The sequence below is a fragment of the Phaseolus vulgaris genome, chromosome 5 (genome assembly GCF_000499845.2).
Source record: "Phaseolus vulgaris cultivar G19833 chromosome 5, P. vulgaris v2.0, whole genome shotgun sequence".
NCBI lineage: Eukaryota > Viridiplantae > Streptophyta > Magnoliopsida > Fabales > Fabaceae > Phaseolus > Phaseolus vulgaris.
Genome location: NC_023755.2, coordinates 19,644,329 through 19,672,164, shown reverse-complemented (window position 1 = coordinate 19,672,164; position 27,836 = coordinate 19,644,329). Strand labels below are relative to the sequence as shown.

Genomic DNA, 27,836 nt, shown 5'->3' with positions numbered 1-27,836 from the left:
TATTAACCAATTCATGGCGTGGATATAACATCCTAAAAGGTCGATCCGGTTCAAATAATTTGAACTAGATAAGAATAAAGGTTTGTAATTATTTTCTTTCTCTTATAATTGTTTATCAATATACTAACTTTTACTTTTTATTGAATTATAGTGTAATAAACAACCAGGAAGCTATGAGTGTGACTATTACATTATGCAATGGATGATTACCATTGTAAGACTAGGCCTTAAAAGTGATTGAAAAGAGGTAACATGATATGTTAAATTATTTTTATTATTCTTGAACGTATATGTATCTTAAAACTAATTTATGTCAACCATATTTTGAAATGCAGTTCTTCACGGATGAAGCACCAATGACTTCGGATGCCATAGCATATGTGAGACATTCTTGGTCCACATATTTCATAAATTTTTATAACTTTAGGATAGTTGATCAATAGTGTAGGGATTATATGTAATTTGATTACTGTTTGTAATGTACATTTTGATCAATATATATTTGATACTCTGAATTTATGTATTTGTCTGGCTGGGTATATATAACTGAACAAGTTAATTTATATGGGTTTGACACAAAACAAATTGTACTAAAAAAACCACTATTTACAAGTGCGGTTATTTACCAAAGCCGCATTTGTAAATCCCGCGCATAATTTACAAATGCGGCTATTACCAAAGTCGCATTCGTAAATGTGATTTACAAATGCAGTTATTACCAAAGCCGCATTCGTAAATCCTAAACCCCTAAACCCTGTCACCTGATTCAGAAACATATACAAATGCGGCTACCTGAAATAGCCGCACTTATAAATAGTATTTACAAATGCGACTATATAGCTGCATTTGTATCTCTTTGATTTACGAATGCGTGCTGATCGAATGCGGCTCTCTAGCCACATTTGTAAATGTAAAATAGCCATCCTTATTTAGCATTTTTACGCTAGTGTGAATGTGAACAAATTGAGGAAGAAGAGAGATACAACTAATAGAGAGAAACGGTGATGAGACCAAAAAATCAATTTAAGAGAGTTAAAGTAACTATCCATTAAACCATGTTTCAAATTTAATATTAACTTTTGTTTTTTAAATTTAAAAAATTATAAAATTATAAAATGACAAAATAACCATAATAAAATAATAAAATAAAATATTAATATATGAATAAAATAGGAACAAATTTGTGTACAATTCAAAATAATTATAATGAGAAATTCTATTTATATATAAGTATAGATAATAAATAATTCAAATTATAATATTAAATTTCTTTCACCGTTAAAAGTATTTTTTTTTAATAAATTGTACTTAGATATAGATAAAAAGCGTAGACCATAAAATATAAAAGTTTAAGAATTAGTATATATTGCATTGGAATAAAAAAATTGCCATGTAAGGATTATATATAGGATAAAACATAGCTAGTTTGATAATGGATTGTGTAACACAATGACTATATCAACTAGCAAAATAACAGTATACAAATCTAAACTGTGTTTTTTTTATACTACATAATATTTTATGATCTTTGTTTTGATTTCTTTCAACTTTAACTATTTTCATTTTATTCTATTTTATTCATATTTAAAATATAGCAATATAAGATATCAAAAGTATTGGATTTTTTCCCCAAAAATATCCATTCTTTCGTGTTTATTCCCTTTTTATCTTATGTGAAATGTTAAAGCATGTAGAATAAACATGTGATTGAATCTTTTTAATTTAATTTGTAGTTATTATTATTGCAGAATATTAATAGCTAATGATTATGGAAACTGGAGGACTGAAATTGGAGGATTTTGCTCTCCACAGAAGCGCAGAGCATAGAAAAGGGAAAAGAAGATAATTGTGTTGTTTGGGAGTGGCTAAAGATAATGGTAATTTATGGCCCTAGTTTATCGGCGTACTGTGGGTGGTGGGTAGGTGGCGGGGGCATTCAGAGTGAGAGCAGGAAGAAAGTGAGTGGAAGTGGAGGTGGGAGAAGAAGCATGGTGAGTTGCAAATTCCAGAGTGTGAGAGTGAGTAGAGCATGCAGTGTGGCACTAACTACCTTGCTCACTACCGCTGCGGTAATGGCTTCTGTAGCAGCAGCTGATGAAGCGGATACTCTATCCAACATACCGCAAACATTGTCCAGTGAGTGCACGTTACCCAAAGACTGCAAGAAAACAAGAATACAGAAACCAAAGTCCAGGAAAGCGGAATCGTGCACAATAAAGTGTGTCACCACTTGCATCCGAGGCGGCGAAGGCTCTCCTGGGGAAGGCCCCTTTAACGTCATAAGGTACAAAAACCAAAATAACTAACTTCCTGCTTGGATTATGTAATTGTCTAAATTGATTCATACCCTTGCCTTGGATTTTGTTTTTCAGACCTCTTGTTGTTTTTAAGCAAGGGTTTCGAACTCGTCAATACTGGTAAATCACTTCAACTCTTTGCTATAGTTTTTAGATTATTCCAAAATATAACTCCCAAAGATCACGTCGCATGATTGTTGGCTAATAATTAATGTGTGATCATATCTATTATGCTTTCATCATTAATTCTGCTATGATTTTATCATAATAAGTTGTTGTCTTATAACGATCTCATTATCCCCATCAAGTTAGAGTATGTAGAATGTAGAGTCTAATATATTGAACTTCTCTCTAAGACATGGTTGTCTAGTTTTAAATTGCGTCTAATAGCTTAGTGTGTCTCATAAGAGCGTATATTGGGTTAGAGTTGGTTTTGATCTCTGTCCTTTATTAGTGGTCAATTCTTGAAAGAAAGATGGATATAACTTTCAACATCGAGAACTTCAATGGGTAGAATAGTTCCAACTCATTGAGAATTAAGATGAGAGTGTTGATTAAGGAGTAAGGGGTGTGGACACCACTTTCTAGCAACATGGTACACATAGAAAGGCATGCTCTGAAGCAGTTGGAGGAGAAGACACATTTGATGATCCTCCCATATTTTTTGATGAAGTGCTCTATGAGGTTGTAGAGGAAAAGACTTATGCAGCGTTGTAGTTGAAGTCGGCGAAGTTGTTCATGACAAAGTCTATTTACAATGAGAATTTGGTGTATCTATGTAGGCTCATCTTGATTAGCTAAATTCAATATTGATGGAGCTCCAAGACATGGACATCAAGGTTGATAATGAAGACACAATAGTGATTCTACTAGCCTTTCGTCTACCCACCTACGAAAATTTGGTAAGTTCTTTGAGTGTAGGAAGGAATGCATTATTCTTGAAGAGGTTAAGTCTAGTCTCTGCATTAGGAAGTTTCGCCTTAAAGCATCTGAGAGTGTTGATGCTGCATCGTCTTTAGGGTTGGTGGTCTTCAAGAAAGACAAGAAGTCAAACAAGATAAAGGCTGATGTTAAGAACGTTTGTAGATATTGCAAGCACTAGGGATATTGGAGGAGGAATTGCCCAAGATTGGGGAAATAGGATCAGGTAGCGGCTACAGTCCAGAAGGTGGAGTTGTCTCATGATGGTCAAATGTTGATAGTCGTTTGATAAGTGGGTCCTAGATTTTGGGTGATCAATTAATATGTGTCCTTAAAGGAACTTGTTTTTCACATTTGATGAGCTGGATGATGAAAATGTTTTGATGGGAAATGACAGTTCTTGCAAGAGAGTTGGTATAGGCTCTACTAGGATAAAGACGCATGATGACATAGTTCGTGCATTGACCAGCGTCAGTATGTTCTGGAGCTAAAAAAGAAACTTATATATATTTTAGTCTTGGATATGAAGGATTTAAGATGTAGTGTGGAGGGTGGAGTGATGCAGTTCAGGGGAAGGAGTGGTTCTTTGGTAATGCAGGGTTTGGGGAAGGGAAGTTAAGGACTGTGGTCAGAAGGAGGATGTTGATTACAATGAGATATTATCTCGAGCAATCAAGCATATGTCCTTTAGGGTCTTACTCGCACTTGTGGCAAGTGCAGGTAAGAGATATGGAGCTCCAATGGCCTCTAATGCGTCAACCTAAAGGTTTTAAGGTGGATGGTATGGAGATTGTGTGTAAACTGAAGAGGTTGTTGCACGATAAAACAATCTCCTAAACAGTGATATAAGAGGTTTGATTGGTTCATTGTCTGTCAGGCATATAACACAAGTTTTTCTGATTCACGTGTCAAAGAATGTGCAGAATGGTGAATTTGTCTACCTATTTTATGGAGATGATATCTTGATTGCATCTGGTCAGCGGATGGGTCTACCGTCTGGTGATCATGGTAGGATAGCTTGGGTGATGGTGCTTGCTTAAAGGAGATTACATTACTGGATCAGTGGCCCCTGGGTCTAGGCTTAGGTTGTTAAGCTATTCAACCCTCATTCCTTTTCTACACTGTTCTAGTTCTAGTTCCATGGCACTTGGCTTTTGTTCTATAATGAAGCAGTCTTATCCACCTACGAGGGAGAATAAAAACAACGAAATGGAACCATAAAAGTGAATAATTTAATTTAAAAGCCTTGCCTTGCAACGATGACACAGATATAATAGAGTCACAACCTCTTTTCGCAATGAAGTAACCAATTATCTCCTGAGTGTGCATGAATGATAGATACTTAAAACAGCTTGAATTTGTGTTTTTAAATTTAAATTGAAACCAAACTTTGGCATGCTATTTTCCTTGAGTGCTTTGGATTACTGATTACCATTTATTTCCTTGAGCAGTTTGGTGGAATGTTCAGATATCTGTAATTTGATAAGCGATGTTGCAGTAACAAAAGCTAGGTAGTCACTCCTTCAGTTAATGCTTTCCTTGTGTAATGTTCAAATATCTCTAGTTTTATGGCATGATAAACATTCAAATTATGTTTATAATTATTAGTTATGAGTACTTCCTTGAGAATTAGTAATAATGTGTATTTTGGTAATAGTTTTGTGTGGGAATAGACACTTATGTAAAGATTGTAATAAGATGTTATTGTAATTTTAAAATTAAAGTGTTAGATTAAACATGTATTAAATAAAATAAAAAATTGAACTAAAATAGTAATTATAAATGAAACGATGAGAAGTGGGAATGAAAGAGAGGTAGGAGTGAAAAAGATAGGATTGTATAATTTGATTGACCATTCCTCACCTTAAATTTGTAAAATGATATTGTTTTGGTATCGTCAATATAGTCCCACATCGCTCAGCAGTCGAGACCAATGAAAGTTTATATACTCTTTCCTCCTCCAACCAACCGAGGTGCCTTTTAAGGACAAAACTGTGATGGAGCACCGACCTCCAAAGCGGACAATACCTCGGATGTGGTGATTAACCCTAGTGATGCTATCTCTTGAAGTCAATGATCTGGTCATCATAAGGTTGGATTTCGATCTCTAGGATCCTTATCTTTCTAGTGAATCTTGATCAACTAGTGTTTTTGTGATGGCAAAGTTGCCAACTTCAACAGTGATAACCATAGGGTGTCATAGAAACTCATATTTGTTTTGTATACATCAATGTGCTCGTCCAGATCCATAGAATCGTTGTACTGATCGATAATCAACCCTTTTTTGTTCTGTGTGATGTCTAGAAGATTGATAAGTCTGAGTTCAAACTGTAGTCGTCCTTTCTGGATTCTGACTTTGTGAGTTTGCTTCTCTAAGGAGAAGGTTGCCTTTGATGCCCACGCCAAGCTTCAGAAGTGGGATTGGCTAGTCTTCATCTCATCTCTTCATTTTGCTCCTTAAGGACTCACACCTCTTCTTCATTTTTTCGTCGGAGGGTGACCTCCTCTATGTTCTTTTGACGCATTTCTTCCATCTCTTTATGTAAAGCTTGGAACATTGCAATTTGATATGCTTTTGGCATCCTATTGTTCATCATCTGTCTCGTTGAAACCATTGTTGCTTACTTTAACTCTATCTTAGCTCCACGGTGGGCGCCAATGGTACTTGTATAGAAAAAGTGGGCCTAGATAGTACCTGAGATTGACAGTAACAATTGTTGTTGGTATTGATCGCTCTCCTCGTACTCGGTCATTCCTTCTTCGTGCTTTAGTTCTTCAACTCTGAGTTATTCAGACTTCAAACCTTTAATTCCTTAGCTACTCAACGCTTGATCGAGAGTAAACCTGTAGAAGGTTCCCTGATGATCAAGTAAGTACTTTAGATTGAGAGTATATGACGCAAAACTAATAAAAGCATATTTTACTCCTCTATAAAAGGTTTATTTATAGTGTTTGGTAGTGAATTATTTGACTCATGGATCGTATCTAACACATATTGATAGCTTTGAGCTCTTCATCTTGCGGTTTTTGTGGTGGAATTGGCGGAAGCATCCATGGATTGTGGTGGAATAAGGCTCTCCTAAGAGTTGTGTAAGCCTTAGAGGTGCATGAAGAGTGTGGGAGTGAGAGAGGTTCGACCAACTCTCTTTGAGGTGCAGTTTTGGGAAGATTAAAGACTTAAATCCTAAGAGAGTTTAGGCAAAGGAGTAAGAATGACACATTTTGACAGCATTTCATTACTCAAATTAATCTTCCAATTTCAGCACCCAAGCTCTCCTTATTAGGACTAGGAGGCCGGAAATGAAGAGTCAAATGAAAGGCAAATGTGCACAAAATGAAATGAAGTTGACGCCTAAATGAGAGCACACATGTGGAGGTAGGTTCTTGAATCCTTCCTTGTGTGAAAAGGCCTAAAACTTACGCTCCATGATGTTTATGTGTGGGCTGGACTTTAGTTTAATTAGGAAATCCTAATTAAACTTAAGAATTAGCCTTCTAGGTGCGTTTTTGCATGTTTCAACACAATTAGAAATTAAACTATGCTACTTTAAAAACTATTCTACACTAGAGTTTAAGACATGTAAAATGTGTCCTCTTGGCCCCTCTTTGACCATAACTCTAGTGGTTGCCTTGTTTTGATATTTAGGCGACCTTTCAAAGGATTGGTGCTGGGGCCTCTTCCATCATCCCATCCCTCTTGAAAAGGATTTGTCCTCAAACCCATTGCTTCTTCTTCTTCATGGCTAGGGGAATGGATGTGGCTGGATGGTGTCCATCATCTCCTCCTTCTTGAGAAGATCTATCCTCAGATCTACAGATTTGATCTCGGATAGCAGCCTCTTGCTTCTTCAACTATGTTGTCCTCCTGGATCAAACGTCCACCTATGGGAATCATCAAACAAAACAAACGTGTTAGTTTGAAAATCAATTTTACTTAGTTGCCATTTCTCTTGTTTTTCTTTTGTGTTTGACAACTTTTCACAAAATTTTAAAGAGGAGTACAAAGTTGGAGTATGTTTGGCAAGCTTCCATAGGTACTACATCACATAAAACATTGTCTTGGTAGTTACCTATAGAAAACTCGACTTTCACTTGTTTATCTACAATTAGTTCCCCATCTTCATTTATCCATTGAAGCTTGTAAATTTTAGGATGAGGGACTACTTATAGATTTAACTTTTCAACCAATCTAGTGCTACAACAATTGCAACATGAACCACTATCCACAATGAGAGAACATATGTTTTCTAAAACTTTGCATCTTGTGTGAAAGATGTTCTCTTTTTGTGTTTCAATGGTTGCACTAGGTTGATTGTTGAGAGTTCTTCTAATCATCAATAATTCCCCCTCTAAAGGATACACTCTTTCTTCATCTCCCCCTTTTTCTTTTTCACTAGGTTTGTCATCACCACTAGTATATTCATCTATTCCTTTTAAAAACAAAGTTCTTTGGTTGGGACATTGAGCTTGCACATGTCCTCTTCCAAAGCATTTAACATCCCTAGTGTGTAAGGGTGGAGTGAGCATATCTTTACCTAAGGGTTTAGGAGTCTCTTTTGGTGTTTCCTTAGATGTACTCTCCTCCCTTTTAATTTCTCTTGTTGGATAGGAGTTGGAGTATGAACCTTCCTTATGACTTGAAGTTTTCCTTAAATTTTGTTGTTCAACTTTGATACAAAGTTGAACCAAGTCATTCAAGTCTTGATAAGGTAGAAGTTCAACCCTATCTCTTATCTCAAGATTTAGCCCACTTAAGAATCTAGCTATGGTGGTGGACTCATTCTCCCTAATGGAGGCTCTCATCATGTATAGCTCCATCTTTTGCCTATACTCCTCTACACTCATAGTTCTTTGTTGGAGTCTTTGAAGCTTGTCCATCAACTCCCTATTATAGTAGGAGGGTATATGGCGGCGCCTTAGGGCTCCCCTAAGGTCATTCCAATACCCTATGGGAGGCTCCCTATGAAGACGCCTATCTCTTTCTAAAGATGTCCACCAATACATAGCGTTTCCTTGAAAACTAAGAGTGGCTAGGGGCACTTTTCTTTCTTCACTCACTCTATGGCAAGCAAAAAGTTGTTCTACCTTCATTTCCCAATCTAGGTATACTTCTACGTTTTCTTTTCCATGGAAATGGGGTAGGTCTACCCTAACCTCTCTTGGGCTCTCTTGTTCTCTTCTATCTCTTCTATTTCTCCTAGGGGGGTTGATAATACTCATTTATCCTAAGGCTTTCCTCCCCAAGAGAATCATGATCTTTAGAGCTAGATGCATGATAATATATTTTTATTTTATTTTTGAGAATTCTCATCCTTTGCTTTAGTCAATTCGTTAATTTTGGCCTCATTCTTCAATTGTCTATATGAAAGTGTTTGAAAGTCCTTGGCAAGTTGTTTTAAAAGAGATTTTATGGACTTCATATCACTTTCATTAGATTTAGAGGAGTGAGTTGACATGACTAAAGATTTGTGATTAAAAGTATTTTACTTCAAGAAAGAAGAGGAAAGTAGTGAAGGTAGCTTTCCAGGTAAGAGAGGTGAGTCACTAGGACTTCTTAAGTACCAAGTCTTGCCTTAGTAAAAAACTATCCCTAAAAAACTTCACACAATTTTTTTTCTTAGTAAATTACTTAGAACACAATGAGGAATGAAAAATCAAATTTTATGCAAGGAAAACAATGCAAAGCTATTTAACAAACAAAGCAATTAATCAAAGCTTAAGCAAGAGATTAACGTAAGCAATTTAAGAAAAGCTAAACAAGAAATTGGCGTAAAACAAACTAGTTAAACACAATTAAAATTGCTAATCTACAAAGCTTTAAACTAGGCGTTTCCTAGGTGAGGCTTCTTAGACACTTTGAGCCTTTGAAGACACACTGATATGATTCCAATAGCAAGATATAGATGATTCTTTGACATTTTATGGAATCAACTTGAGTTGGAGAATGAAAAGACACTTTTAATAGAAATGGATCAATGTTCTATGTTTCAAGAACTCACAAAAATTTGCACCAAACACCAAACTCACATGGAAGACCCATTTCTTGCCAATTGAACCGATTAAAATAGGAACCTAAGACATGTTTAAGCTTCGTATGAACATGGAAATGAAATGAAATGATGGAGAAGAGAGGAACTTATGAGAATGAAGAGCTTGGTTGATGGTCACGACACTTGAAGTGTGAAAGCTCCAAGATAAGTGTGCAATGCCGCCACTTGAGAGAACCGAGGCACTCAAGATGAGACTAGGAAGAGCAGAAGACAAGTTCTCACACACTCAATCACCAATTTGGGAGAGTTTTGCTACTTCAAACATCAAATTCTGAATTATGAAGGACCCAAGCCCTCCTTTTATAGGAGCAAGGGCCGGTCAAAAGCTTACAAAGCTTATTCCGTAAGCTACCCAAAAGACTCCTAAACTCACGCCCCTACTAAGCTCACTCCCCAAGCTTCTAGAATTTCCTAAACTAAAGCCTAAAGATGCTTTTACAAAAGAGGTGTCTAATGTTTCCCTCTAAGCACCTTTTAATACAAAAGATACTATAAAAAGAGAAAACAACCTTCCACTATTTCCTAATTCCTTAAACTTGCTCCTTGTAAGCCTATGAGGTGGGCTAATGACTTCTTGAGCGTCTACAACTTGGGCCTCTACCTCTTCTTGTCCTTGATTATTGGCTTCTATTTCTTCTTGATCTTGATCTCCATCACACACTCACCGTTTAAATGTGATTAATCCACTAATTAAACAAAGGTGAAATGTAATTACAATTCAAAGAAATACAAAGAAATTGAATTGTACAAATTTAATTTCAGCTTGCTAAACTATGCACTCCTTTGGCTTGTTCTTGCTCTTCTTTGTTGTGCCCTTCAAAGTGTATGGTTTTTGGTATTTGTGTTTTGCTGCTGCTCCTTGCCTTAGCCTCTTATGATTTAAGCAATTAAATTCCTCAAAACAGTACCTACTAAGTAGAGCTAGACTCACCTCAAGTCAATTTCCACTTAACAAGCACCAATTGAAATTCATCCACCAACAATTTTAGAGGTCAAGAAAAGAAAGCAAGAAACAAATTAAATTTGAAAAGTACCACAACAACTGGATTTAATGATATGGCACAACTTAGAAGGAGTTCAAAATGATATTGGACAAGCAAAATAAAAAATAGGCACTCAACAAAGGTTGGCACACAAAAGGAACCTAAGGAAAGGCACTAGAATTGATTTGAAAAACCAAAACAGCACTACTGGAAAAATTAAGGTTCAGAAAGCGTGACTTAAAATATTTATGTTGAGCTGGCTATTTTGAATTTGCTTTTGAAAATTTAAACACAAACGATTCAATGTTTGAGCAAACTTTTGGCACTGGAATCACACCAAAAACATGCACCAATTAATTGTGCTAAATTTTTCAAATTTCTTGTCCAACTACCGTCAGTTTTAGCGCCAAAAGGCACACTTTTTTTTGTGTGATTTATCTTTTTTTCTTCTATTTTGCCTTTTTAACTAATTATTTTTTTCTTATTTTTCTAACACATCAAACCACTGAAATCCAGAGTTTCAGAATTTTCCTTCAATGTATTTAAATTCCATAAAACAAAACAGCCAGTACAGAATTTGTAAAAAATAGAGGATTCCTAATTCTGGAATTAAAAACATAATGAGAAACTACAAAAACACAATGGAGTGAATGTTATAGGAATTTGTATGGATCTATCATACAAATATGAACTCAAACTAAAAGGAAAAATGCACCAAAGGATCAAATCAAGTCAGAATTCAAATTGAACTCAAATCAAAACAAGAAACAAATGAATGAAGAAAAGTACTACTAAGATTTGTTGACGTTCTTGGAAATACATGACTAGACAAAGCATGATTTAGATTCAGAAATTAAAATGACTCAAGAACATCATATTGCACCGAACAAAAAATTCAAACAAGACTCAAGTAACCTGAAATCAAAACAGCAACAAAATTCACCATAGATTCCTACACAAAATATGAAAATAAAAAGCTCAAGAACAATTTGAACAATTTGTACCGATTGAAATGCTTAGAACAACATCTAAATCAAATTAAAAATGTAAAAACAGCAAGACAACATGAACAGAGATGAACAACACGAAAATAGGAAGAAATCAAACACAAAAAAGAAAAGAGACACTTATCTCTTGAAGACCATAGCTCTGATACCAAATGATAGCTTTGAGCTCTTCATCTTGTGGTTTTTGTGGTGGAATTGGCGGAAGCATCCATGGATTGTGGTGGAATAAGGCTCTCCTAAAAGTTGTGTAAGCCTTAGAGGTGCAGGAAGAGTGTGAGAGTGAGAGAGGTTCGGCCAACTCTCTTTTTGGTGCAGTTTTGGGAAGATTAAAGACCTAAATCCTAAGAGAGTTTAGGCAAAGGAGTAAGAATGACACATTTTGGCAGCATTTCATTACTCAAATTAATCTTCCAATTTCAGCACCCAAGCTCTCCTTATATAGGACTAGGAGGCCAGAAATGAAGAGTCAAATGAAAGGCAAATGTGCACAAAATGAAATGAAGTTGGCGCCTAAATGAGAGCACACATGTGGAGGTAGGTTCTTGAATCCTTCCTTGTGTGAAAATGCCTAGAACTTACGCTCCATGATGTTTATGTGTGGGCTGGACTTTAGTTTAATTAGGAAATCCTAATGAAACTTAAGATTTAGCCTTCTAGGTGCCTCTTTGCATGTTTCAACACAATCACAAAAAGAAATTAAACTATGTTACTTTAAAAACTATTCTACACTAGAGTTTAAGACATGTAAAATGTGTCCTCTTGGCCCCTCTTTGACCATAACTCTAGTGGTTGCCTTGTTTTGATATTTAGGTGGCTTTTTAAAAGATTGGTGCTGAGTCCTCTTCCATCACATATTTTCAATAAATCAGTGTTAGCTGATTTCTTGGGGTGTCACCCAGATTTGGCGAAGTGTGGCCTGAATTTGTAGGGAGATTATCTTGATTTATAGGATGTTTCCTTACTTATCATTTACTGTTAGTTTGTCCCTTAATATGGTTGATTACTGGATCTATCGCTTAATGACGCTAAGAGTGTTGTGACTCATTCGATCCCGATCGGAACAATATTTATATTGATTTTAATTTTATATATTTTTTTAAAATAAGGTAATATCAAAGAATAATATACATTACAATAAGTCTAATTATACCGTTATTTTAATATGTCGATACTTCTTTTTGAATTTTTTTTTCTTTTCCTTACAAAACATAAAGTGATAGTTTTGAAGTTTATAATATTACTAAAATTCAATCAAAGAATAAATAATAACATAAAATATGTATGAAAAGGTATCTCATTGTATAAGATAAATAGTTGTATCACATCGTTTTTAATATACTAAAAAATTATACTTTTGATACAATTTTTTTAATTTTGTTATTTTTTTTTAAACTCTAATTGAAATAATTGAATACATGTCTGATCTTTAATAACTCTTTAATAACTGACACGTGTATTAAGTTAAAATATTTGTAAACTGATTATTTACGTCAATATATTTAACACAAGTATATATTAATGATTTAAGAGAGTATTTACTTATTAGTCTTTGTTTAATTTTAAAATGTGATGTATTTCCTTATATTGTCATATTTTAAATTTTGATTCATTTTCTTTAACTATCTGTATTTTAGAAATCCATTTTATTAGACAATTTTTTTTCTTTTTTAATAATTCAATTTACAGTTTATGTTTTGTTCTCGTCGGTTGATTCTCCAGCCGATTGACTAGGTTGAACGCCTCCTCTTGGAAATGCCTCTTCTGGAATCGGACCCATGTTTCCATCTTGATGCTAGAATAAGGTTTCGTTGGGACAGAGGGCATCCTACCTATTGATTACACTTCGACGATCAAGTCAACTAGGGTTCACCAAATGTAAACAGTTTTTAGTCTAGTGTGCAAAAACAGCGTACCTTTACAAGGAGACTTCATCCCCTTTTATCATCGCACACGCAACATGCAACTACACTCCCTGGAGATAAAGAAATCTTAACTGAAAATAATCATATTAACTTTTATTTCTAACAGAAAAGCGCATGTCACGGGCACTAACACTATTCTGGTGCTATCCGCAGGCCCACATTCTGTTATCAATGCATCTCCCCATCCACTTAGGGTTACTAACAACTAGCCACATGCAACAAACATGCAATAGAAAAAATATTGCCACGTAATAATAACAAATATAATAATATCAAATATACAATAATAATAAATATGCACAATAATAACAAATATACACAATAATAACAAATATTATATTCATCACTCCAAATATATCAATAAGCACGCGTATATTGATTTATTTACGTAACAACGCTCCCGCGTGCCTTGGGCCCATCCTTGAAAAAGGCCATTTACGCAAGTTTCACCCAGGCCCAACAACCGAGTTGTCTCCCTACTATACCCAAGAGCCGAGTTGTCTCAAAATTGCTACCGAGAACCGAGCTATGGCTAGCACACAAGCCCCCCAGGCTTGAGCTAAACTTTGGCTAAGCAAAGAGTCTCCTGAGTAGCAATTGATGTGACTGTTTCTCAGGGGTAGGTGAGGCGCGACACATGAAGCGTCTTTGAAGTGACGTTTTACTGTATACGACCCCACACATACACGTGTCCTGACATTACTGGTAGCAGAAACTCCATCGTTTTGAATTCTCTTTTCCTCTTAACCTTCGTCTAGAACATTCAGCTCTCTAAACCTTCAAAAACTTACACTCTTCTTAATCATTACTCAGAGATCTTCACGCATTTCTTAAAGCTTATTTTCTTCCAATCACAAAAGGTATTCCTTTTTTTATGGAAGAGGGTCAAGCTCCACACCCCATGAAAGACAAGGGCCAAACCTAGAGTGTCCAGAGCCAAGAGGGGAGCGTCTAGCACATGAAGAAGAGCGTCTAGAGGGGGAGCGTCTAGAAGGAGGAGGAGAGCGTCTAGGACCTCTTACTAGGTCCATTACCAAGCTACGGATGGGAGCCTTGGGCCAAGCCACGGATGGGAGAGAAAACAACATGTATATGCTCCATGAAGGCCCATTAAGGGTAGCTTAGTACTAAGTGTAGTGTAAATAGCATAAACTTGTCTTACATGTGATTTACCCTAGATTTTGTGCACGTTCTAGAACATTGCCTCACATGGCCGGCCATGTGCTCCATGTGGAGTAATTTGCATTTCATTTTGATTAGCATTAGGGTTGCATTATGGTCCTCCTTAGCCTATAAAAGGAGGAGCCTACACCTTGTATTTTCAAGATTGAATAGAGTATTGTTATGCTGCCCATTTAGTGCCATACATTACTCCTTGCCTAGCTTCTAGGTTTTAATCTTCATTTCACCACCTACAAAGGGGCTGGCGAATCTCCCCATGTCCACACTCTACATGCACCTTCAAGGTCACCACACCTCCTAGGAGGACCTTGCCCACTCTCATCCATAAGCTTCCGCACCATCTTCAACCAATCATCCAAGAAGAGCTCATAGGAAATCCATCATTTGGTATCATGAGCTATGGTTCTTCAAAGATGAGTATCTCTTTGTCATTTTCTTTTTGAGTTCTTCTTAAATCCGTGTTGTTCTTCATCTTCCATATTGTCTTGCTGTTTTTTAATTTTTGTTTTGAATTGGTGTGCTGTTTGGAAATTCCAATCAGTGCATCTTGTTCAATTGTTCTTGAGCAATCTTTGTGCAATTTTTGGTAGGATTCCATATAGTTTGTGTTGCTATTTTATTTTAGGTATTTGAGTCCTTATTGCAATTTTAATTGGTTCATTTTGTGTTCATTTGAGTCTTTTAATTTCTGAATCTATATGTGTTTTGTCTAGTCATGTTTCTTCCAAAAATGTCATCAAATCATAGTAGTACTTTGTTTGGCTTATTTGTTTCTTGTTTTTGGTATAAATGCTTGATCTAAATCTGTTGTGTTTTTTATCCTTTGGTGCTTTTTATTTTTAGCTTGAGTTCATATTTGTGTTTAGATTTACACAAATTCCATTTCACCAATTCCATTGTGTTTTTCTTTTGGTATATCTTGCTGTTTTTTTTTTCCAGATTTACAGAATCCCCTATTTTGCATAACTCTGTGCTGGCTGTTTTGCTTAAGAAAATTATTTTCCCACATAGGAAATTTCTGATCCTTTGGATTTTGCAAAATTGAGGTGTTAAGGAAAAGTCAAAAAAAGAATCAGTTCAAAAAAGTCAATAGAAAAAAAATGATAAATATTATAAAAACAGTGTGCAATCCTGACGCTACAACTGGCGTAATTGAACACTGATTTTAGAAAATTTATTAAAACAAAATGGTGCATGCGTTTGGAGTGAAACCAACGCCAGAATTTTGTCAAGATCTTGATTTGTTTGCATATAAATTTTCAGAAGAAAATATTAAAAGGACAACTCAGCATAAATCAGTGAAAATCACGCTCTCTGGACCACAACAATTATTTCAGTGGTGCTGTTTTTGATTTTGAAATCAAATCTAGTGCTATTCTATAGGTTCCATTTTGTGTGCCATCCTTTCTTTGAGTACCTTTTTATTTGCTTGTCTAATTTCTTTGGAACTTTTTCTAGTTGTCACATTTAATTCCTTTTGTGTGGTACTGTTTTTCAAATTAATTTGTTTCTTGCTTTAATTCTTTGACCTCTAAGCTTCGTGGTGGATTAATTATCAATTGGTACTTGATTGAGTGGGATTTGACTTGAGGAGAGTCTAGTTTGCTTAATAGGTGCTGGATTGAAGAATTAATTACCTAATTCCAAGAGGAACAAAGGCAAGGGGCAGAAACAAACACCTTCTAAATACACCACATACATTGGAAGGCCCAACAAAGAAGAGACAACAAAAGAAGTTAAAATAGAAAAATCAACAAAAGGGAGTTCATCTAATTTCTTTTTAACTTAACTTTTGTTAATTACTTGTTTAATTACGTAATTAGACGGTGAGTGTGTCTTCAAGGGCTCCAAGTGTCCAAAAAGCCTCACCTAGGGCCGATTAGTTTAGAACTATCTAGCTTAGCAATTGTTAATTGTTTTAATCGTATCTCTTTGTTTTAATTAGCTATGCTTATTAATTGTCTTTGTATTGTTTAAAGCTTTGTTAAATTTGCTTGGTTGATTAGATAGTTTGCATTGTTTCTTGCATTCAAAATTTGATTTCTCCAACTTGATTGTGTTTTAAGTGGTTTACTAAGAGAAAGATTTGTGTGAAGATTTGGAGGGATAGTTTTTGGCTAAGGCAAGACTTGGTATTTAAGTAGTCCATTGTGACTCACCTCTCTTACCTGGAAAACTACCTTCTTTAACTTTCCTAATTTTTCTCAAAGTAAAACACTGCTATACACAAAGCTCTAGTCATGTCTTCTCCATCTCATTCTGCAAAGTCTATTGAAAGTGATGTAAAGTCCATGAAATCTATTTTAAAACAACTTGCAAAGGATGTTCAACTCATTTCCTATAGACAATTGGAGAACGAGTCTAAAATCAATGAACTAACTAGAGCAAAGGAAGAAAAATCACAAAATTAAAAAAAATCTCATACTCATGCATCTCATTGAAAAGAAGATGAGTCTCTAGGGGAGGGTAGCCTTAGAATCAATAACTATTACCAACCACCCCCTAGAAGAAATAGGCAAAGGGAGCAAGAGGGCCCAAGGGAGGTTAGAGTAGACCTACCTCACTTCCATGGTAAGGAAAACGTAGAAATCTACCTAGATTGGGAGATGAAAGTAGAGCAACTCTTTGCTTGCCATAATGTGAGTGAAGAACGTAAGGTAACCCTAGCCACCCTTAGCTTCCAAGGGAACGCCATGTATTGGTGGACCTCTCTCGAAAGAGAAAGACGTCTTCATAGGGAACCTCCCATTGAATATTGGAATGACCTTAGGGGAGCCCTAAGACGTCGACATATACCCTTGTACTACCATAGGGAGTTAATGGACAAGCTTCAAATACTCCAACAAAAAAATATGAGTGTAGAGGAGTATAGGCAGAAAATGGAGCTCTATATGATGAGAGCATCCATTAGAGAAGAGGAGGACATTACCATAGCAAGATTCTTAGTGGCCTCTCTCTTGAGATAAGAGATAGGGTAGAACTCCTTCCCTACCAAGACTTGAATGACTTGGTTCAACTTTGCATTAAAGTTGAACAACAAAATTTGCGCAAAACTTCAAGTCAAAGGGTGGTTTCATACTCTAGCTTTTATCCCAAGAAAGACTATAAGAGGGAGGGTAGTACATCTAGAGAAAAACCAAAGGAAACTACCAAGCCCTTAGCAAAAGAAGCCTCCACCCCACCCATCCGAACTAGAGACGTTATAAGTGTTTTAAGTGCTATGGAAGAGGGCATGTGCAAGCACTAGGGATGGCAAAGCGGGCCAGCCCGCCCCGCATTGGCCCGCCCCGCGTTTGGCCCGCAAAAATGTGGGACGGGTTGGCCCGCCCCGCAAAGTTATTGCGGGCTAGAATTCCCGACCCGCCCCGCATAAGAGCTGACCTGCAGGTTTGCGGGCCAGCCCGCGTTCTTTTTTTTTTTAAATTAAATATTTATTTTTTTACATTTTGTTATTAAAAAATTGTCAAATTAAACCTATATATTTGTTATTATCAAACCTAATTTTTTTTCCTTCCTTTTCAAATATAGTCAAACATCAAAACATTAAGATAAATATCAAATATCACTATTCTTCCACTTCCAAAACATTAAAAATACTTAATTCCAAAACATTAAACATAAACATTAATTCAAAAGCATTAAACATAAACATTATTGACATTCTTCCATTTCAATAACATTGGATGCCACCTTAGTAGAACCTTCATCCATTTTTTCATAATTATAATCTTCTCCGTCATCTGCATATATTAAAACAATGACAATTAATTAATTAATTTTTCATAAAAATAATACAATAAAAATAAGATAACTTTTGGCTCAATTGATGGTTTGGTCAAGGGTAACTTCTAAAATACCCTCTGCTTACTTCTCCTTCTCTAACTGGTGTCTTGCTCCTTTATCGTGTTTGAAATTGATTTAATTGGCATGACCCAGTTTAGGTTGCTCTGCTGCTATTAAGTGTCAATATTTTTTTTCTTGTGGGTTTGCGGGCCAGCCCGCCCGCCCCGCAACTGGCCCGCGCGGGTTGCGGGCTAATGCGGGGCGGGCTAATGCGGGTTAGCGGGTTGAAAAGGTCATCCCGCCCCGCGTTTTTTACCTGCGGGCCGCGAGCCGGCCCGCACGGCCCACCCCGCTTTGCCATCCCTAGCAAGCACAATGCCCAAACCAAAGGACTTTGTTTCTAAAAGGTGTAGATGAATACACTAGTGGTGAGGATGAGCCAAGTGAGAGAGAGGAGAGGATGAGAGGGTAGCTCCATTAGAGGGAGAATTGCTAATGATTAGGAGAACCCTCAACAATCAACCTAGCACTTCCATGGAAACACAAAGGGAGAACATCTTTCATACAAGATGTAATGTTTTAGAAAATATATGTTCCCTCATTGTGGATAGTGGATCTAGTTGCAATTGTTGTAGTGCTAGAATGGTTGATAAGCTTAATCTACAAGTAGTTCCTCACCCAAAACCTTACAAACTACAATGGATTAATGAGAATGGGGAACTAAGTGTAGATAAGCAAGTGGAAATCAAGTTTTCCATAGGGAACTACAAAGACAAAGTTTTATGTGATGTAGTGCCTATGGAAGCTTGCCACATCTTATTAGGGAGACCATGGCAATTTGACAAGAAAACCTTGCATGATGGTCTCACTAACGAGATTTCCTTCACCCATAAGCATAGGAAGTTTGTACTTAGTCTTTTACCACATTCTCAAGTGGTGAAAGACCAAATACAAATGAAACATAAGAGGGATGCGGAAAACAAAAAAAAAGAGTGCTAGAAAAAGAGAAAATCCTTAGGGATAGGAAGGCGTGGGAGAAGAGTGTTCCTTCCCACAAGGTTGCTCAACAAGAAAAGCCTTTTGAAAACATCTTGGAAAATTTGCTTCTTGTTGAACAACCAAGCCTAATCTTTTGTAAAGGAACACTTGCATGCACTACCACAAGTGATGAACTCATGAGTCTACCTCCTCAAGTGGAAATTTTTTTAAGTGAATTTGAAGATATATTCTCTAATGAGGGACCCATTGGACTCCCTCCCATTAGAGGTATAGAACATCAAATTGACTTCATTCCGGGGGCAAGCCTACCAAATAGGCCCGCTTATAGAACTAACCCCGAGGAAACAAAGGAGATAGAGTCACAAGTTCAAGACTTGTTGGAGAAGGGTTGGGTTCAAAAGAGCCTAAGCCCTTGTGCTGTACCTATCTTGTTGGTGCCCAAAAAAGATGGCAAATGGCGTATGTGTTGTGATTGTAGAGCAATCAACAACATCACCATCAAGTATAGGCATCCAATTCCGAGGCTTGATGACATGCTTGATGAGTTGCATGGGTCAACCATATTTTCTAAAATTGACCTTAAAAGTGGGTATCACCAAATTCGAATCAAAGAGGGTGATGAGTGGAAAACTGCTTTTAAGACCAAGTTTGGATTATATGAGTGGTTGGTGATGCCCTTTGGGCTCACTAATGCCCCTAGTACATTCATGAGGCTCATGAATCATACCTTGAGGGATTGTATAGGTCAATACGTAGTAGTTTACTTTGATGATATCCTAGTGTATAGCAAAACCCTAGAAGACCATCTAAGTCACCTTAGGGAAGTTCTTCTAGTGCTTAGGAACAATAGTTTATTTGCCAATAGGGATAAGTGCACCTTTTGTGTAGATAGTGTAGTTTTCCTAGGTTTCATAGTTAACAAAAGGGGGGTGCATGTTGACCCCGAGAAGATCAAAGCCATCCGAGAGTGGCCCACTCCACTAAATGTAAGTGATGTAAGGAGTTTTCATGGGTTAGCTAGCTTCTATAGAAGGTTTGTGCCTAATTTTTCAAGCTTACCTTCTCCTTTAAATGAACTTGTAAAAAAAGATGTTGCATTTTGTTGGAGTGATAAGCATGAGCAAGCCTTCCAAAGGCTAAAGGCTCAACTCACCAATGCACCAATTCTAGCTCTTCCAAATTTTTCCAAAACTTTTGAGATAGAATGTGATGCATCGGGAGTAGGCATAGGTGCGGTATTGTTGCAAGGTGGCCACCCCATTGCATATTTTAGTGAAAAACTCCATGGTGCCACCCTCAACTATCCCACCTATGACAAAAAGCTCTATGCTCTTGTGCGAGCCCTAAAGACTTGGGAACACTACCTTGTGTCCAAAGAATTTGTAATCCATAGTGATCACGAGTCTTTAAAGTATTTAAAGGGCCAACACAAGCTCACCAAGAGACATGCTAAATGGATGGAGTTTCTTGAACAATTTCCTTATGTAATCAAATACAAGAAAGGAAGCACCAATATAGTGGCCGATGCTCTTTCAAGACGGCATACACTCTTTTCCAAATTAGGTGCCCAAATTCTTGGATTTGATCACATAAGAGAGATTTATCAAGAGGACCAAGAACTTTCATCCATCTATGCCCAATGTCAACATAGGGCGCAAGGAGGTTACTATGTGGCCGAGGGATATCTTTTTAAAGAAGGAAAACTTTGCATTCCCCAAGGCACACATAGAAAGCTCCTTGCAAGGAATCACATGAAGGAGGACTCACGGGCCATTTTGGAGTTGATAAAACTCTAGACATTTTGAAAGAAAAATTTTGTTGGCCACACATGAGAAAGGATGTCCAAAGACATTGTTCTAGATGCATATCATGTTTAAAAGCAAAGTCTAGAACAATGCCTCATGGACTCTATACCCCCTTGCCGATTGCAAATGCTCCTTGGGAAGACATTAGCATGGACTTCATTTTAAGACTCCCTAGGACTGCAAGAGGCCATGACTCTATCTTTGTGGTAGTGGACCGTTTTAGCAAAATGTCCCATTTTATTCCTTGCCACAAGGTAGATGATGCTCAAAATATTTCTAGACTCTTATTTAGAGAAGTGGTGAGACTCCATGGTCTCCCTATAAGTATAGTATCCGATAGAGATCCCAAGTTCATAAGCCACTTTTGGAAAACTCTTTGGAGCAAACTTGGAACAAGACTACAATTTTCAACTTCTTGTCATCCTCAAACGGATGGTCAAACTGAAGTAGTCAATAGATCTCTTGGGACTATGCTTAGGGCTATCATGAAGGGAAACCATAAATCTTGGGATGAGTATCTTCCCCATATTGAGTTTGCTTACAAAGTGGTCCACAAGACTACTAATGCTTCTCCTTTTGAAGTGGTATATGGATTTAATCCTCTCACACCTATGGATTTGTTACCTCTTCCTAATCCACAAGATTTTGTGCATAAGGAAGGAGTAATCAAAACCGATTTTGTGAAGAAAATGCATGAGAAGATTAAATTCCAAATACAACAACAAAATGAAAAGTATACAAAATACAACAATAAAGGGAAGAAAGAAATATTTTTTGAGGAAGGAGACTTAGTTTGGCTTCACCTTCGAAAAGACCGCTTTCCAACTCAAAGGAAGTCCAAACTAAGTCCCCGAGGTGATGGACCCTTTCAAGTCCTCAAAAGAGTCAACAACAATGCATATAAATTGGACCTACCTCTTAAATATGGAGTACATGATACTTTTAATGTAATTGACCTATCTCCATTTGTTGGTACCAATGACGACGAAGACGACTTGGATTTGAGGACAAATCCTTTCCAAGGGGGAGGGGATGATGGAAGAGGGCCAAGCTCCACACCCCATGAAAGACAAGGGCCAAACCTAGAGCATCTAGAGCCAAGAGGGGAACGTCTAGCACATGAAGAAGAGCGTCTAGAGGGGAGTGTCTAGAAGGAGGAGGAGAGCGTCTAGGACCTCTTACTAGGTCCATTACCAAGCTACGGATGGGAGCCTTGGGCCAAGCCACGGATGGGAGAGAAAACAACATGTATATGCTCCATGAAGGCCCATTAAGGGTAGCTTAGTACTAAGTGTAGTGTAAATAGCATAAACTTGTCTTACATGTGATTTACCCTAGATTTTGTGCACGTTCTAGAACATTGCCTCACATGGCCGGCCATGTGCTCCATGTGGAGTAATTTGCATTTCATTTTGATTAGCATTAGGATTGCATTATGGTCCTCCTTAGCCTATAAAAGGGGGAACCTACACCTTGTATTTTCAAGATTGAATAGAGTATTGTTATGCTACCCATTTAGTGCCATACATTACTCCTTGCCTAGCTTCTAGGTTTTAATCTTCATTTCACCACCTACAAAGGGGCTGGCGAACCTCCCCATGTCCACACTCTACATGCACCTTCAAGGTCACCACACCTCCTAGGAGGACCTTGCCCACTCTCATCCATAAGCTTCCGCACCATCTTCAACCAATCATCCATGAAGAGCTCATAGGAAATCCATCACTTTTTCTCAACCTCAATTATTCATCTTTACAATTGCATGTTCTGCTTGGCATCGTTCTCTACTTTTTTCTGTTCATATACATGCTTTATGTTGATCACTTATAGATTGTCGCATGAATTCCCAAATGTGTGTTAGGTTTTGTTCTTCTGTTGTTCTATTGTATGAATTTCTAAATTTATGCTCGCCTTGCTTGTTTCTCTGTTGTGTTGGGTCTGAGTTGTTTTTCACTTTCTGCATGTGATTGTGTTTAGATGCAACCAACCATGGATTATAAATCCTTGTACCTTTGGGCACTGCCAAACCTCCTAACCGAAACCTCTTCCTATACCTCCCACGAGAAAATAATAACCCTTATAAAGAGTAAATGCCACTTCGGTAAGGAAGACAATTGGATTTTCTTGGACCCTTGTGAGGTAGACGAGCCTATGTGTTGTGATGAATCCATATCCCCTAACAGACCCTTTTGCTACTTCTACGCCACTATTTTTAAAAGAGTCCTTATTCGTCTCCCCTTATTTGTTTTTGTAAAAGAGCTTTTAACCGAGCTCAACGTGGCCCCTGCCCAGCTACATCCCAATAGTTGGGCATTCGTCCGAGCCTTCTTCATTCTCTGTGATCAGCTCGACGTGTTCCTTTACTTCTTCAAGGGGAAGAAACTAGGTCGTCAACTATGGGTCTCTGCAAATAGAAACTTACCCTTTTCCAATCATCTTATAAAAACTTTAAAGGCCATTTCCTCAAGGTCCGCGCCAATAAGAAGCATCCTGACCTTCTAGATGGGTTTCCCCTGTATTAGACTCCTGTTGACCAGAAGGTTTGCGAATTTTTCTCAAGCCTCCCAGTTGCCTTCGATACAGCTTACCTCCTGGCCAACGAGTTTGACCCAGACTCTTTAAAGAGTTATACTGGTACACTTTTTTCCTCTAACCTTAGAGAGTAAGATTTTTACTTATGAAATGTAACCGATTCTTCTTGTGTCTTTTTTGCAGATAGAATGTTGTCACACTTCAACAAGGAAGACCTGTTGAAACTGTCCTCGAAGGTGAAGGTGGGGAGCCAAATGCCACTGAAGGCGGTGGTCGCTCCAACTTCTTCTGAAGAAGACGAGGACACTACCTCAGGCTTCGTCTTCACTAGGAAAAGAGGGAGAAACCATGCCATCAGCCCGATGCCTTCTCCTTCCCAAGGCTAGGCGGGTTCGAATACTGCTCCTCCTCTGCAACCCTCCAACGTCCTTCCAGCCACACCGTGCTATCTTGAAGGGGTGCAGAGAGCTCAAAGAGGAAGGGCTTATGGGATTCTGACGTCGATATCACCTCCTACCTGGAAGACTCCATGCTGCGTCCTGAGGATGAGGAGAGGATGGTGGTTCACGAGGGTCACCATTTGTTGCAAGAGGCTATGAAGCAGTTTGGACAAGCCTTGGTGATGTGATTCCACTAGCACAATTAGAATGATTCTTGACATTCTTAGGAATCATCTTGAGTTGGTTATAAGCTAGGCACTTTATCATAGAATTGGATCAAGGTTCTATGAACAAGAACTCACCAAAACTAATGCCAAAACACAAACTCATATGGAAGTTCCAATTATTGTCAAATTGAACCGATTAAAAAGAGAGGAAAAGCAATTGCACCGAATAGAATTGACATAGAATTGAAATGAACCGAACAAAATGAACTAAAAGGCAAGAATACTGAAAAGAAGTGCTGGAAATGTAAAAGCACCGAACCAAAATTCAAAATAAAAGAAGAACAGCAGCTGGAAAATGAAAGTGCCGAACCAAAATACAAGAACACAAGCTTAAGACATGAATATCAAAAGAGAAGGAAAGAAAGAGAAGAGAAAGCTCATGAAGATGGAAGAATGGTTGGATGATCACGCCACTAGGAGGATGGAGACTCCAAGATAAGTGTGCAAGCCGCCACTTGAGGTAACCATGGAACCATCAAGATAAGACTAGTGAAGAAGGAACAAAGCTCTCCAATGCTCTCTCAAAAATTGAGTATAGTTTCTTTAGTCTAAATTCAAATCTGAATTGTACAAGCTAAGCACCTTTATTTATAGCCTAGAGGTGCTGAAAAATAGGTGGGAAATTTCAAATAAACTCATTTGAAATTCCCACCAAAAAACAAGTCACATCGGAGGTGTGACCTTTTTCTACTATGACACCTCCTAAAAACTACACCTACACCACTCTCCTAAGTCACATGGACAATGTGACTTTATTTTACATTTTCACACTCCTTTATTTAATAACCACACCTCCTAAAAACTATACAAGAGTATTTCAAAGTTTGGCCTTGCTCCTCATGGGATAGACTTGGGCTCTTTGGGCTTTGGCCTTCTTGGGTTTGGGCTTGGGCTTTGGGCTTGGGCCTCATCTTTATTTTATGTCTTCTTTTAATTTTGAGAAGACTAGAAGGAAGAACTTCAAATGTGATGGTGGATGTCCTCTTCCTCCATTAATAAAAGCCTTCTTTATAAGATTCTCTTCATACTCCTCGAGTTGGAGAGAATTCGTCCACGAATTCTGAATCCCTGCATATAACAAAGTCAGTTTATTCTTACAATTAAAAGTGGAAGAAAAAGGAAAACATGACTTAGCATTTGGAAACAATGGGATTTCAGAAAATGAGGTGCTATAAAACGACCAAGTTGGAAAATGTTGTTTAGGAATGATGATATCTTTTGGAAAAAGTCCTCTTAAATGGTGACAACCATTAGGAGGTATGAAAAAATCATCCCTAACATTTTTTTAACCAAGATGGTGGTGAAGTAAGAACCTTTGGAAATGAAAAAAGATAAGGAAGGAAAACACCTTGGATGTGAAAGTATAAGACCCATGTCAACTTGGCCTTCTTTGTCTTTTTCATTTTTACTTGTGGTAGGTGGGTGAGTGAGGTCTTGTTTTACCTTGTTTAGCTTTAAGATTTGCTTTTGTGGACAATGAAGAGCTATGTGCCCAAAACCTAAACATTTAAAACATTTGATATTTGAAGTTTTGGTAGGTGACTTAGGAGTAGAAGGATTTGTAGTAGAAACTTTTTTTGGAAACAAGGTTTGTTTAGAAAAATTGGAAGGAGAATTTTGAGTAGAAATTTTGTTGGCATCCTTCCTAGAAGAGTTGTAGAAATCATCATCATGAGTATTTTTGAAAGTTGTTTTCAAAAGATAGGATTCCACCTTGATGGCTTTGCGAAACACTTTCTTTAAAGAAGAGTACTCATTTAATTCTACAAATTCTCTAATATCTCTTCTCAAACCACGTACAAACCATTTTATCTTTGACTCTTCATTAGCATGTATATTCATTTTAGTCAAAGTTGTTTCAAAATCTTTAAAGTATTCATCTACCATCCTATGTCCTTGAGGAACCCTTTGGAACTTCAACAAGTGTTCCTTCCTAGAAGGAGGAACAAACCTCGCGCGCATACGCTCTTTCAAAGCATTCCAAGAAACCACAGGAGGTTTCTTGCGATATATAATGTCCATTACAATTTTATGCCACCATTCTTTGGCATAGCCCAAAAAGGATGAAGAAACTACCCTAAGTTTATCGTCATCTTGGACCTTATACACATGAAAATAATGGTCAACCTTAGCCTCCCAATCTAAATACACATTAGGATCACTATCACCATTAAAACTAGGGACTTGTCCACAAGAAATGTTGAACACTTGGTGATATCTTTGGTCACGGTTATAGCTCTCTTCATGAGAATGATGGTGATGCTTCCTTCTTCTATGTTCCTCTTCACGGCCTAAGGCATTTGAAGAACCTCTTGATGAAGGTCTATGTGAATGATGCCCATCATTGATAGAGTGAGATGGCCTAGCATGTTGCACCTCCATCTTTTGAAATTTCTCTTCCAAACGCCTAATGGTGCGTTGAGCTTCATGCAATTCACCAAGGACCGAAGCTTTGGAAGGAGAATGCTGCTTGTAGGATGCATCACTTGAAAATCCGGCTATTTGCAAACAAAAACAGCAAACAAGTCAAGAAACAAAATTAGCAAAAACAGTGAGTTTGGCAACCAAATTGCCGAAGTGAATTTGGCCAGAAAAAAGAGGTCACTCTCAAAGAAAGAATGTCCTTGCACCAAACTGATCTTGAGGTCTTGGAATCCTCAAATGAAAGATGTCAAAGCAAGGCACACCAATCTCAAAGCCAACCACAACAAAACCAAAGAAGCAATAAAGACAAACAAGAAAAAGTATAAGCAAAGAAAGGCTAGAACAAAAGGAATACTAGATGCTTGACAAACTTCAAAGATTAATGAACAAAAGACAAGCAAGAAAATAAGGAACTCAATGAAAAATTAGGCACTCAAAAGAATACTTAAAGAAAAGCACAAGAGTAGATGAAGAAAACAAAAAAAAGCTACTGGAAAAATATTTTTTTTATGCAAACTGTGCTTGATGTTCACTGATTTAACTGGAATGATATAGAGCGAACTGGATTATGAAATTTAAACCACAGAAACTTCAAGATGTTAACTCAATAATGCCACTGGAATCACTTAAAAACAGTAAGCCAATTAATTGAGATAAATTTTTTAAAATCGCTGCTAGATTACTGTATTTTTTTCGGCAGAATTGTACACTTTTAGTATTTTATTTATCATTTTTTGTGTACTTTGAATTTTTGAGTACTTCTTTTTTCTATGCTTTTATAACACTTTGAATAACAGAAATCCAGAATTTCATAATTTTCCAGTGAGTAAATCAATTGCAATAAGGAAAAACAGTAAGCACTTTTCAGAAAAATAGAGGAATCCTAATAGGAATGAAAAACAGAATTATGAACTAGCAAAGACATAATGGAAAATGATGTATATGGAACTTGTATAGGTCTAGAATACAAGCATGAACTCAAACTAAAACAGAGCAGAACGACCGAATGTCCAACTTGCAACAAGAGCTTGTCCAGAAGGACAAGTTCTTTGCCGACGAGGTCGAGGTCTACAAAGGTGAAGCTACCCAAGCCCTCTTGGTGGAATTTGAGGTTGTTGTCGAGTAAGCCTCCAGCCTCCATCCGAGCTTGGACTTATCTCAACTGGGACCAAGAAAAAGGGTCGTAGACAGATAAATTGTAGAAAATTAAACATAATGTAATTATGCACTTATTGGCACTTTTGTATTTTATTTTTATTATTAA

The 27,836-nt window shown here is 37.2% G+C and overlaps 1 protein-coding gene across 9 annotated transcripts; it reads left to right on the top strand.

Annotated features, from left to right (window-relative positions):
* The first annotated feature begins 1,697 nt into the window (after window positions 1-1,697).
* LOC137835256 (uncharacterized) lies at window positions 1,698-27,836 on the top strand. 9 transcript variants are annotated; one of them, XM_068643675.1, is made up of 4 exons: window positions 1,741-2,284; window positions 2,373-2,417; window positions 4,670-4,729; window positions 12,069-12,363. In XM_068643675.1, the coding sequence occupies exons 1-4, from the start codon at window positions 1,875-1,877 to the stop codon at window positions 12,184-12,186; spliced, it is 633 nt and encodes a 210-aa protein (XP_068499776.1). In that variant the 5' UTR covers window positions 1,741-1,874; the 3' UTR covers window positions 12,187-12,363. The 9 variants fall into 9 exon arrangements, 8 of the variants coding, with proteins under 8 accessions (XP_068499782.1, XP_068499778.1, XP_068499776.1 ...); XM_068643676.1 differs by lacking the exon at window positions 12,069-12,363 and adding an exon at window positions 12,978-13,332 and having other exon boundaries at window positions 1,742-2,284; XM_068643678.1 differs by lacking the exon at window positions 12,069-12,363 and adding an exon at window positions 15,964-16,320 and having other exon boundaries at window positions 1,746-2,284.